Source organism: Pipistrellus hanaki (assembly GCF_964339955.1).
Source record: "Pipistrellus hanaki genome assembly, chromosome: 5".
Lineage (NCBI taxonomy): Eukaryota > Metazoa > Chordata > Mammalia > Chiroptera > Vespertilionidae > Pipistrellus > Pipistrellus hanaki.
The window spans coordinates 27,530,972-27,544,955 of NC_140507.1; the positions used below are offsets into that span (position 1 = coordinate 27,530,972).

Consider the following 13,984-nt stretch of genomic DNA (forward strand, 5'->3'; position numbering starts at 1 on the left):
AGCCTATGCTCTATCCACTGAGCCAAACCAGCTAGGGCTGGACATATTGTTTTGAACTACATTTTTTGCTTGGTACTTTTGTTCTGGTGGAAGATTTGGCAAGTTCTCTCTCTATCTTCCTCCCTCTCTCTCCCCCTCCCTCCTTTAGATTGACTTCAGCACCACCTAACAGTGTCTTTTCCCTGTGCTATGATGATGGTTTTTTCTTACTGATACCATTAAAGGTCAGAGGGGTAGGGCACAAGGGCCTAGAGTCCCATCTAGTTACCATTTAGTGAAAACTGCTATTCATGCTAGGCATTTGTTAAGTATTATCTTTTTTTTTTTTTTTAATATATTTTATTGATTTTTTTACAGAGAGGAAGGGAGAGAGATAGAGAGCTAGAAACATCAACCAGCTGCCTCCTACACACCCCCAACCGGGGATGTGCCTGCAACCAATGTACATGCCCTTGACTGGAATCGAACCTGGGACCTTTCAGTCTGCAGACTGACGCTCTACCACTGAGCCAAACCGGCTTCGGCTGATAAGTATAATCTTAATAGGATCCTCATGACCTTGTAAACTAGTAAAACTGAGGCCCAAAGAGATTTGTGTAATAAGCTGTAGGTCACACAGATAGGACAGAACATGAACCCAAATCTGTCTGATTCTAAAACCTTTGCTCATTCATAACCACCTTCCTTTCTGTTCCCATATTCAACCCATATCAAAAAGATTGCTTTAGTCTCAGAATTTGAACTTGGCTTTATGTGTTTGGTAAAAGAAGAAAAATGTAAACCCCATGATGAAAAAATAAAGACAAAGGTAGTAAGAATTAGTAAGAATTGGAGAGGAGTTGATTTTCTGCTGGTGATCCATATAATGTGGCTAGTTTATCAACTCAACAGAAATAATCTGATGATTTTAGTTTTGTTTGTTTTTAATACTCAAACAACTGTATGTTTTTATTGATTTTAGAGAGGAAGGGAAACATTGATGTGAGAGGAAAACATTAATCAGTTGCCTCCCCTTCAGGCCAACCAGGAATCAAATCCTGATCAAACATTTTTGGTGTACAGGACGATGCTCCAACCGAGTGGCCAGGGCAGCTGAGGTTTAAGTTAAGCTTCATGGGCCTGAAAAGGATATAGTGGCAACCTTAGCCATCCATATCCTCGGGCTAGCATCAAGCATTGAGATGAAAGCTTCTTTGAGAGCATATACTTTAAATCCCAACCAGAGAATATAGTAGGCAGTCTGTAAAATGTTCCTGCCCAAACCTAAAATTAATTCTATTATGATGAGATGGATGGAGGGCATTTCATGGGGAATGAATGTTCTAGCTGGAAAAATTTGGGTATCTCTGAGCCTTGACAATTCAGTGGTAGTTATTGCTATGGTAAATGACAGCAGTTCACCTGAAATCAAGTGGACTTGGAATTTCTCCTTAGGAGGGGAGGAGAAGTCATAGAATCTCTCTGGTTTCAGCAGGCCAAGACTTCTTGCTTAAAGGTGTAGGAAGCAAGTCCAACACATTGATTCTCAATCCTAGTTATGCATTAGAATTTTTCTGGTTCTGTTTGAATTAATCTATTTGAAAATTGAGATTCCCTCTTACCCACAGTTACCACCACCCTCATGTTCCCTATTTAAGAGCTATTAAATTAGGACTGGCTCAGGGTCTGAGCGTCAACCTATGAACCAGCAGATCATAGTTCAGTTCTTGGTCAGGGCACATGTCTGGGTTTCAGGCTCAATCCCCAATAGGGGGTGTGTAGGAATCAGCTGATCAATGATTCTCTCTCATTGTTGATGTTTGTATATATATTTCTCACCCTCTCCCTTCCTCTGAAGTCTTTTTTTTTTTTTTTTTTTTTTTTTTCCTCACAAAAGAGCTATTGAATTAGAATACAGGAAGAAGGGATCTTTGGGATTTGATTTTTTGTTGTTGTTGTTTTTATTGGGTTTGTTTTTACTTTTAGAAAGCTCTTCAAGGATTCTGAGTTCTCGTGCAAATTGGTCATTGGACAAACTGGTGGGAAGCACATTTTTTTTACACCTATTTTTCTAAAGTGTTCTTCAGCACTGTTGATGATGAGCTTCATAAGATATTTACAGGTCAGCTCTGGCCAGACGGTTAATGTTCTCCCAACATCCCAAGGTTGTGGGTTCAATCCTCAGTCGGGCACACACAAGAAACATCTAATGAATGCATAAATAAGTAAAACAACAAACCGGTGTTTCTTTCCTTTCTCTACAATAATTTTTTTAAGATACTTATAGGTCAGAGTGCCTGTTACATTTCCTTGTTATGGCTGACCAGAAGGCACCTTGTATCCAAAGGCTAGAACTCTCTAAAGTTACACATACAAAAAGACACCACAGCCAAGTTTTACTCTAATTACCTTGAGTTTTCTTCCTTAGAAACCTTTCAGTAATGGCCATTCAATGACAAATATTTCCATTTTCATATGTTCAGGATCCATGGTTGGATTGGATGAGTACCTGGTAGGACTACCCTAACCTCTTTCCCATCCTAGACAGAGACTTTTCCTTCAACATTCTCTTTGAGAGTGAGGAAAAGAAAAACTTCAGCTATATGGTTTGTTTGTTATTGTTTTTTAATTCTCTTCCTGAATTTTGTCTAGTTTTATTTACTCTCAATATTTAGTCTATTTACAACTACTTCCTCCTGTCTCCCAGCTGTTTTATTTCTCAGAAGTTAGTTCTCTGGGTAGAAGCATTGATGGAACCCTTCTTTGATAAGGGAAAGGGTCCTTAAAATGAGAACAAAAAATAATATGTGAGCAGAGGTCCCTGGAAGCCTTACATTAGCACATTGTTATATGTTGTGTCTGGCTTTGCCAAATTTTTACAACCTGCATGTTGATCATTGCTGTCCCTGATAATTCACTAGCTCTGGAATGAGTGTCTTTCACACACAGAAAAGCGGGTGAAAAACTATTAAAATTTAAAAAGGGTGTAGTTTGCATACATAGCCAGCAGCTCCTTGGCTTTATTTCTTGTGCTTTCCTGGGGTTGTTCACTGTACTTTAAAATGAAATTTGCATTCAGCTCCCTTGGTTTTATTTTGGTATTTACACAAACTAGTTTAACAACTTTGATTTGATTGGCTTGCATATAGAGTAAATGAGTATTTGTGTTTGGAAACTTTCCTGGGAAAACTTTAATCTGCTTGTATTAAACCCAAGATACAAAACATACAAAACATCAGAAATTATGAAGTAGCCTTTAAATTTCTAAAGTGGAAGCCATTAAGTAATATTTATTTCCTCTTTACCGGTCAGGTGTCTTATAATAAAGATGAATTCAGTAAAGGTTACCCACAGCGGTGTTTACCCCAGATGAGGTAGGGAAAGTCACAAAGGAAAACTAGTGAAAGGTAATTTTTTGAACATTAGTCAAAATTCAGGAGTAAGAGGCCAAGACTAACTTGGAGTAGTGTTTCAGATTAAGCAACTTGGTAGAGATTTATCAAACAAATTTTTGGCAAGCTATATTTCTGAATTTTTATTTTTATTTTTATTTTTTTAAATATATTTTATTGATTTTTTTACAGAGAGGAAGGGAGGGAGATAGAGAGCTAGAAACGTCGATGAGAGAGAAACATCGAACAGCTGCCTCTTGCACACCCCCTACCGGGGATGCGCCCGCAACCAATGTACATGCCCCTGACCGGAATCGAACCTGGGACCTTTCAGTCCGCAGACCGACGCTCTACCACTGAGCCAAACCAGCTTCGGCTATTTTTATTTTTTAAGAGAGAGAGAAACCTCAGTTTGAGAGAGATCAGTTGCCTCCCTTACGCACCCTCAACTTTTCAGTGCCCAGGACAACCCTCAGCCACCTGAACCACTTCAGCTAGGCAGCTAAGCCATTATTTAGTTGGAATCCTATAACAAGATTATGTTCTTTGGTATCTTCACTGCTTTGTCCTCTCTAGAAGTTACTTGGATGTGAGTGTAAGGTTGCTCAACTCTGGTGACTCTTCAGTAAGGTTGTTTAAGAAATGCCTATATCTTATTAACTTAACCTATAGTAGAAAGTAAATTATTGCTTATCTTTTTTTTAAATATGCTTCAAAAATTGTTTTATTGCTTTTATAGAGAGAGAAAAGGAGAGGGATAGAAAGATAGAAACATTGATAGGCTGCCTCCTGCATGCCCCCAAGTGGGGATTGATCCCAAAACCTGTGCATGTGCCCTGACCATGAATTGAACCAAGGACCTCTTGGTTCATGGGTCCAATGCCCAACTACTGAGTCATACCACCTGGGCAATAGCTGCTTTTTTTAAGGTCTTACTTTGCCTCCACATGGTTATTTGCTTTAAGGATTTCCTTCAGGCATTTTGGGTTCTCTCCATTATTTTTGTCCCAACATCCTCTCCTCAAATTTTCCATCTTTTTTGTTTTATCTACACTAATAAAAGAAATATGCAAACTGTGCCTCCACAACGTCCATCAGCCAATCAGGAGTGAGTATGCAAATTAACCCAACAAAGGTGGCAGGTTAATTTGCAGGCGCAGAGTGGCAGGGTGGGACGCCTGTTATGAGGAGGGAGCTACAGGAGCAGTGCTCTGCCAGGAGTGAGGATTTGCAGGCTCCTGGGCAGCCTGAAGCGAAGCCAGGGGAAGGAAGGTCTATTCTTGCACGAATCTTTGTGCAACAGGCCTCTAGTTTTAGTATAAGCATTTATTTGAGCCATACTGACAACATACGCCAGGGAGCAATATCTCAAATTCTCCCAAATGTTCCATCCTTGGGTGTTTTGGTGCCTGTTTGTTTCCTGAGTTATGAATCATTGCTTCTGCTATTCTTGGGGTCCCTTCTCATATCATTTCCTACCGATTACCTTTTTGCTAGTTTCATCTCCTAGGAAACTACTCTGTAAATCAGAGCACATCAGCATTTAGAAATTGAGCCCTTTTGAGAAATAACTCCTTTGGTCCCTAAAGATTCCAAGAGCCTCTAGGGTGAAGAAAAATGCTCTTGAGAATTTTTCATCTGAAAGGAAGTACAAGCCAGGAAAGTCAGTATTCAAACTTATCTGCCTTTCATTTTCCCTGTCTTATATATTTTCATATTATACATTTGCATAAGTTGACAATCCCTGTTTAGAGACAGGTTGGTGGCACCTACAGTCTAGACTGTTTGAAGTTAAACGTTTCCAGCCACTCACAGGACAAATTTCTTTTCTGACTGTAAAAATCTTTTTTTTGTAATAAAACATTTGTTTCATTTGGGAATTCTTTTCCTATCTAGTTCAGAAACTGGAACTAGGCCACAGGTAGAATTTTATTTATGTCTGATCTTTGGATTTTTAGCACTTTGTCCTAGTTTTTTAAAGTTCCTTTAATGTGGTTGTGCTGTGAAAAGTAAAAAGAGTTTAGAGAGCAATACACCTGGCTAATGTGGGGGGAGAGAGAAAGAGAGAGAGTGAGAGGGTGTGTGTGTGTGTGTGTGTGTGTGTACGTACAAGCAAGGGGTTGTTCTGGATCACTCTGGTTTGTCAGCACTACAGTGAAATTTTAGTTCGATTTAAATATTGGAAATAACATTTATGTAGATAAATAACTATGGGTCAGGTTTGGTATTTTGGAGACTTATGTCATATGAGGTAGCTACCCTGTTTCCCCGAAAACAAGACAGTGTCATATTAATTTTTGCTCCCAAAGATGCACTAGGTCTTATTTTCAGGGGATGTCTTATTTTTCCATGAAGAAGAATACGGTACACATTTATTGTTAAATTAAAATAAAGGAAATTTATTACCTGTATACGGTACGGTAGTTGTCAACACAAACCAGACAAACTGTGAATCCTATAGTATCAAGAATTGACTCATTTATTCTATGACAATCATGTCATCATCTTCTGGAACATCATCGTAACAATCCAATTCCTGAATTTCCTGGTGAATTTCTTGTGATTCCATTTCTTCCAGAATCAGTGGACCAAATCTCTCATGTTTAGCCTAGGGGGGGCCTTATATTTCACTCAGAAGGAAACCTGTAAGTAGGTCTTATTTTCGGGGAAACACGGTACATATACAATACATTTGCTTGGTTCTCTGGTCTGACTAGAATGCTTGCTCCCCTATCCAAGGGGTGGCAGCAGAGCAAACGCCATACTGTCATTAGTCAACTTGGGGAAAATATCACCAAGGTTATGAACCAGCCCTCTAGATTTTGAATAGAAACACCAACATTTAACCGAAACCGGTTTGGCTCAGTGGATAGAGCGTCGGCCTGCAGACTGAAGGGTCCTGGGTTCGATTCTGGTCAAGGGCATGTACCTTGGTTGCGGGCACATCCCGAGTGGGGGGTGTACAGGAGGCAGTTGATTGATGTTTCTCTCTCATCGATGTTCTAACTTTCTATCCCTCTCCCTTCCTCTCTGTAAAAAATCAATAAAATATATATATTTTTTTTAAAGAAGAAAGAAAAAAACACCAACATTTGGAGCTATAACATGAGCTGACAATCTGGAACTGTTTTTATTTTGCTTTGTTTTGTTTTGCTGTTGTTATTTGTTGTTGATATTTTTTTCCATTGCTTTTCAGAGAGAGTAGGAGAGACAGACAGACACAGACATCTATGTGTCAGACACATCGACTGGTTGTGTCACACGCCCTGGCTGGGGGGCAGGGATCGAACTCATGACCCTTTGCTTCAAGGGCCTGTACTCTAACCAGTGAGGGACACAGACCAAGATGGAACTGTTTTGATAGTGGAAGGACCAGATAGCCAATTTGTTTACTTGTAAAGAATGCTTCTAACCGGAGGACCTGTGTGATTTACCACTAGGAGCAAACCTTCAGAAGGCAGGATCTTGTGTGAATTAGGTCCTATGACAAAACTAATATATAGAGTTTCTTCTAATGTTTGTTATTGTTCCTCTGACTGTGCTTCTTCGCTTCTTTTTATTAGTCACTTGGCACATAAGCCAATTGACTTGATCTTGTATCCATTTTTCTAATTTCTTGGCAACTTCTGCTGGACACTGGATATATGTAATTAGTGGAAAACTTGTCTGTTTGTTTTAAGCTGGACATTTTATTTATTTCTTTTAAATCCTTGCCCGATGACATACTTAGACGAAAGGGTAGGGGAAGAGGTGAGAGAGAAACATCTATCAGTTGCCCTCCGTTCAGGGATCTAACCAGCAACCTTTTGTGCACAGAACTATGTTCAACCAACTGAGTCACTCCAGCTGGGCCTTAATTATACATTTGTTTTTAATGTGTTTTTGTTGATTTTAGAGAGGAAGAGTGTGCGGGGTGGACATTAATTGCCTCCTGCCATCCCCCTACCCCCCATTGGGGATGGAGCTGCAACCGGGCATATATCCCAACTGGGAATTGAAGCAGCAATCTCTCTGTGTACTGGACAAATGCTCAACCAGCTGAGCCACACCAGCCAGGGCCCTTAAGCATTTTGTTGTTGTTTTGCTTTGTTTGTGTATTGATTTCAGAGAGGAAGGGAGAGGAATAGAGAGATAGAAACATAAGTGATGAGAAAGAATTGATCAGCTGCCCCCTGCACATCCCCTACTGGGAATCAAGCCCACAACCCAGGCATATGCCCTTGGTTGGAATCGAACTCAGGAACTTTTAGTCCACAGACCAACAAGTATCCACTGGGCCAAACCAGCTAGGATCCTTAGACATTTTTGACAGTCTTCCCAGTTTACCTAAAAACACCCTTGCTCTGGCTAGATAGCTCAGATGGTGAGAGTGTCGTCCCCATACACCAAGATTTCTGGTTTGATCCCTGGTCAGGGCACATAAAAGAACCAACCCATGAGTACATTAAGTGAGTGGAACAACAAATCATTGTTTCTTCCCTCCCCTCCCCTCTCTCTCACAAATCAATTTTAAAAAAAAATTGTTGTCATTGGTTGGGTCTTTTTGTTTGTTTGTTTTTTGTTCTCGAGGATATTTTTCCATTGATTTTTAGAGAGAGAAACATAGATGTGAGAGAAACACATCAATTGGTTGCCTCCTGCACAAGCCCCGACCAGGGCCTAGGCCAGGGAGGAGCCTACAACCAACCTAAGTGCCCTTGACCGGAATCAAACCTGGGACCCTTTGGTCTGCAGGCTGATACTCTGTCCATTGAGCCAAACTGGCTAGAGCGGGGTGGGGGGAGGCTCACCTGTTTCCACATGACACTTACAATGATTATAGCCTTTTTTTTTTTTTTTTAAGGATTTTGGGGGGGGGGGGTGAAATTTTTTTTTTTAATTAATTAATTTATTTTTTTTAATATATTTTATTGATTTTTTAGAGAGGAAGGGAGAGAGATAGAGAGCTAAAACGTCGATGAGAGAGATACCAGCTGCCTCTTGCACACCCCCTACCAGACATGTGCCCGCAACCAATGTACATCCCCTTGACCGGAATCGAACCTGGGACTTTTCAGTCCGCAGACCGACGCTCTACCACTGAGCCAAACCGGTTTCAGCTTAATTTATTTATTGATTAAGGTATCCCATATTTGTCCTTAACCCCCTCTATTCCAATCCCCCATCCCTCCCCACTCATGCTCCCACCTCCCTATTGTCCTTGACCACTGGTTAGGCCCATATGTATGCACATAAGTCCTTTGGTTGATCTCTCCCTTTCATCTCCACCCTCCCATTGAAGTCCAACAGTCTGACCCATGGCTTCTTATCTCTGGGTCTGTTCTTGTTCATTAGTCTATGTTGTTCACCATTTCCCCTAGATGAGTGAGATCATGTCCTACTGGAAATATACTTATAAGAATCAAAAATGAGACAAGCAGTAATCATTACGCTGAAAGGCATATGAATTTGTCTGTAGTGAGTTTCTGGGCCAACAGTTCTTTTGAGACCCAATTTCAATGTCAAACTTTCTTATGTATACATGTCAGCAATGATATTTCAGTTCTGGATGGTGGACAAATGGTGGTATGCAGGTCCAACCCTCTCTGGTTTGGTCCTGGGCAACCTGCAGTGATACACAGCTGCTGACTGCTATTATGGCAAGGCGTCGTCAGCATCTTCCATCTCTGGACTGCTTCTCTCTTGTCTTCATGGTTGGAGTAGTCCTGTCACTTCCTCTCTGTTTTCAGAATCCACATGGTCTCAGAATTGTTTTCTGAAAATATACAAACATATTCTCGACCAAAATTTAATCAAGGGATATTTTCTATAGGATGTTTTTATTTTTAAAACTAGTGGCCCAGTGCACAGATTTGTGCACACTGAAAGGAAATTAATTAGAAGGAAGATTTTAATATTGCTGTTTGCCCTTTCTCTATAATAGAAGTGTCAGAGATGAAAGAAAATTAGTAAAATGTATATGAAAATCTTATATAATAAAAGCTTAATATGCTAAGTGTCTGACTGTTCATTCGACCAGTCACTATGATGCACTCTTGACCACCAGAGGGCAGGTGCTCCCATGGGCCCTCCCTGGACCCTATTGTGAACCAGCAGGGTCCCTTGGCCTGGCCTGCGCCCTCTCACAATCCAGGATGTTAGAGAGCTGATTTTGGCCCAATATATGTCAGCCAGGCAGGGACCTCCCACCAGTGCATGAATCCATGCACTGGGCCTCTAGTAATATATACATAAATTGGTTAATAAATAATATGATATAACAGCAACAAAGACATGATATAAAAACCACATAAAAACAATGACTGATAAATTGATTAAACTGACCACTTAGCCTTTTTTATATATAGTTGTGTGTGTGTTTTTTTATTGCTTTCAAAGAGAAGGGAGAGAGAGAGAGAGAGAAACATAAAATGAGAGAATCATGGAACAGCTGCCTCCTGCTCACCCCACAGTGGGATCGAGCCTGCAACCTGCCCCTACCAGAAATTTAACCTTGACCTCCTGGTTCATGGATCATTGCTCAACCACTGAGCCATGCCAGTTGGGCACTTGTCTTAACCTTTAAGGTCAATCTCTGAGAATCTCAGAAAGTAATATGTAGAAAACATTTTGTAAAATGATATCATATTTCTTAATATTTGCTCATATCAGATCAATTTTTGCCTTCAACATATAAATTGGCTCAATTTGTATTGTAGGTATTGTAAAGAAGCCATATTTAGGGCTTTTATAACATTTCTTGAGAAAAACCACTCCTTATCTTTTCTAGTATGTTGCCAGGTTAAGAGATCAAGAGACCTTAAAAGGAAGTATCCTATAATGTAGTGAGTCTTTGCCATATATTTTTTTAAATAACAGCTTTATTGAGATAATTTTCATACTATAAAACTTACCTCCTTTTATTTATTTTTTTATTGGTTGTTTCTTGTATGTGTCCTGACCTACCCCCTATTTATTTATTTACTTACTTATAAACATTTTTTAAAAATTATATATTTTATTGATTTTTTACAGAGAAGAAGGGAGAGGGATAGAGAGCTAGAAACATCGATGAGAGAGAAACATCGACCAGCTGCCTTTTGCACACCCCCTACTGGGGATGTGCCCACAACCAATGTACATGCCCTTGACCGGAATCGAACCTGGAACCTTTCAGTCCCCAGACCGACGCTCTGTCCACTGAGCCAAACCAGATAGAGTTGGCTTATCCCCTTTTTAAAGTGTGCAATTCACTGGGTTGCTTGTTCAGAGTTGTGCAACTATCACCGCTGTGTAATTTTCATCAGCCCAAGAAGAAACCCCCTTTCCCGTTGCCAGTCATTCCCTATTCCACCTTGGCAAACACTCCTTTTTCTATGTCTAGGTTGCCTGTTCTAGATCTTCATGCCCTTTGTCCGCTTTTAATTTTTATGAAGTCCTCCGGATCTAAATAATCTTATAAATAGAAATATTCAATGCTGTTTGGGTGTTAATGAGAGCTCATTATATTTGCATTTCTGAAATCAAAAAGAAAGAGATGAGAAAAGCACGTTAAGGAATGCAACTTACAGGAACCTTTTTGAAAAGGAACCAGGTGAATGCACTCCCCAGGTGATTTTGTGCAGTCAAAATTAAGATCTATCGATGTATTTTAAGGGAAGTTTGTGTTTTAGCTCTGAGTTTCCTTTGGTTACACTGATATAGTCCCTACCTTCCTGGTCGCTTTGAGAGTAATCTGTTTCTACTGTTTTAGGGAAATATCACTCTAACTTCCTTTATTAATGAGACACATGAACTTAAACTCTTATGTGGTACTTGAACCTCTGGTGTTATTCTTTCTTCCACAGCAATGGCACAAGCATGATATCATTGATCATTCCTCCCAAAGACCAGATTTCACGAGTGGCAAAAATGTTAGCAGATGAGTTTGGAACTGCATCTAACATTAAGTCACGAGTAAACCGCCTTTCAGTCCTGGGAGCCATTACATCTGTACAACAAAGACTCAAACTTTATAACAAAGGTAATCTGGAGAGTGGGTGAGGGGGCAATGGAGAAATAAGGACAGATATGTAATCTCTATTAATAATCTATACTAATAAAAGGGTAATTTGCTAATTAGACCCAGAAACCTTTCGGACAAAGCATTGTTGGCAGGGCTGAGACAGAGGCAGTTAGGGGCAATCAGGCCAGGAGGGGAGGTCAGTAAGGGGTGATCAGGCCAAGGGGGAGCCGTGGGGGTGACCAGGCCAGCAGGCAGAATGGTTAGGGGCGATCAGGCAGATAGGCGAGTGGTTAGGAGCCAGCAGTCCCAGATTGTTAGAGGGATGTCCGACTGACAGTTTGGTGGGATCGGGCCTAAACCTGCAATCAGACATCCCCTAAGGGGTCCCAGATTGGAGAGGGTACAGGCCGGACTAAGAGGACCCCACCCCCACCCCCGTGCACAAATTCCGTGCACCAGGCCACTAGTACCTTAAGGGGAAAAAAGAATATAAAAAGATGTTCAACATCACCAATTTTCAGAGAAATACAAATCAAAGCCACTATGGATTACCACTTCACACCCATTAAAAGGTCTATTATAAAAAATAAAAATCACAGAAAATAGCAAGCCATGGTGAGATGTGGAAAAATTGGAATGCTTGTGCATTGCTGATAGGAATGTAAAATAATACAGTTGCTGTGGAAAACTGTGTGGTGGTTCCTCAAACATTAAAAATAAATTACTGTTTGTAAGAAGAAGAAAAGGTAATCTGGAGCTTGATCATTTTTGTCCTCTGCTTTGTTTGTATTGGTTATATTTTCCAGTTGGATCCTGCCATTAGGCTTTTGGTCACTATGTTTCCTTTCAAAGGTGTCCCTTTGACCTTGGAATTTAACCCCCTTTTTTAAAGTTATTTTCTGAAATTAAGTAGTATTAGTATTAAAACATCTCAATTAAGTTTCAAATTTCAAGATGGAATTCTGCCTGAGAGATTTGTAGATATTTCTGCTTTATTTAAATTGGGATTTAAAGGGCAGGGATTGTAGGCTGTGAAATCATTTTCTGTGATTAGCTGTGGATTTATGTAGAGAAATTGTTTGTGTGTTTTTTTGCAGTACCTCCAAATGGCCTGGTTGTTTACTGTGGTACAATTGTTACAGAAGAAGGAAAGGAAAAGAAAGTCAACATTGACTTTGAACCTTTCAAACCAATTAATACATCATTGTATCTGTGTGACAACAAATTCCATACAGAGGTAAGAAGTTCAAGCACAGACTATTTTCATCACCCTCAGAAAAAAACCCATACCTAACAATCACTCCCATTTTCTATATCCCCCACAAATACACCAGTATCCCTCCTCTCTCTGCTACCACTAATCTATTTTTATCTCTAGATTTGCTTATATTGGCATTTCATATGAATGGAATCAATACAACTAGAGGCTTTTTGTGAATGGCTTCTTTCACTTAGTGTAATGTTTTCAAGGTTCGTCTGTGTTGTGGCATTTAAAAAAAAAAAATTTTTTTTTTTAATATATTTTATTGATTTTTGACAGAGAGGAAGGGAGAGAGATGAGAGAGCTAGAAACGTCGATGAGAGAGAAACATCAGCCAGCTGCCTCTTGCACACCCCCTACCGGGGATGTGCCCGCAACCACTGTACATGCCCTTGACCGGAATCGAACCTGGGACCTTTCAATCCGCAGACCGACGCTCCACCACTGAGCCAAACCGGCTTCGGCTAAAATATATTTTTTATTTCGGGGAGGAAGGGAGAGATAGAAACATCAATGATGAGAGAGAAACATTGATTGGTGGCTGCCTTCTGCACGCCCCTCCTCGACCCCCGGGATTGAGCCTGCAACCTGGACATGTGCTTATCTGTTGCCTCCCAAATGCTCCCCAAAGGACCAAACTTACAACTTGGGCATGTGCCTGATCAGGAATCGAAAGTGACCTTTTGGTGCATGGGATGCTACTCAGCCAGCTGAGCTGCACCGGCTAGGGACACACGCACATGTTTTTGCGTGACTATGTTCTCATTGAGGGTGTGTATGCCTCAGAACAGAATTACTTGGTCCTGTGGTGACTATGTTAAACTTTCTGAGGAATTGCAAGACTGTTTTGTTGTTGTTGTTGTTGTTTTAATATATTTTATTGATTTTTTACAGAGAGGAAGGGAGAGGGATAGAGGGTTAGAAACATCAATGAGAGAGAAACATCAATCAGCTGCCTCCTGCACACCCCCCACTGGGGATATGCCCGCAACCAAGGTACTTGCCCCTGACCAGAACTGATTCTGGGGCCCTTCAGCCCAGGCCAACGCTCTACCACTGAGCCAAACCAGTTAGGGGTGCAAGATTGTTTTTTGAATCATTGTATTATTTTAAGGGTGGGTATTTTCAAAAAATAGAAGAATTTATCTTTATAAGACACTGAAAGACATGATCATTGGATCATTTTTGAGTAAAGTGCTAAGTTGGTTTTGAATAACTACAGATGAAGAAATAATTGGCTACCTGGTCTTCTTTTCTCCCTATGTACCTATGATGCTTTCCTATATTCCTTGAACTCTTTGTGTTCATGCTCACAAGTTATAAAATCTTTACTAACAAGACTTTAATAGCTTCCTTTTTTTTTTATTC

At 40.3% G+C, this 13,984-nt stretch overlaps 1 protein-coding gene across 1 annotated transcript in view; it reads left to right on the forward strand.

Moving 5' to 3' along the window:
- Positions 1-13,984, forward strand: part of ETF1 (eukaryotic translation termination factor 1) — a 33,526-nt gene that overhangs the window by 8,527 nt on the left and 11,015 nt on the right. Inside the window, exons 3-4 of the mRNA XM_084885097.1 lie at positions 11,198-11,373; positions 12,453-12,592. Coding sequence (XP_084741223.1) covers positions 11,198-11,373; positions 12,453-12,592 — 316 coding nt within the window. The remainder of the gene's footprint in view (positions 1-11,197; positions 11,374-12,452; positions 12,593-13,984) is intronic.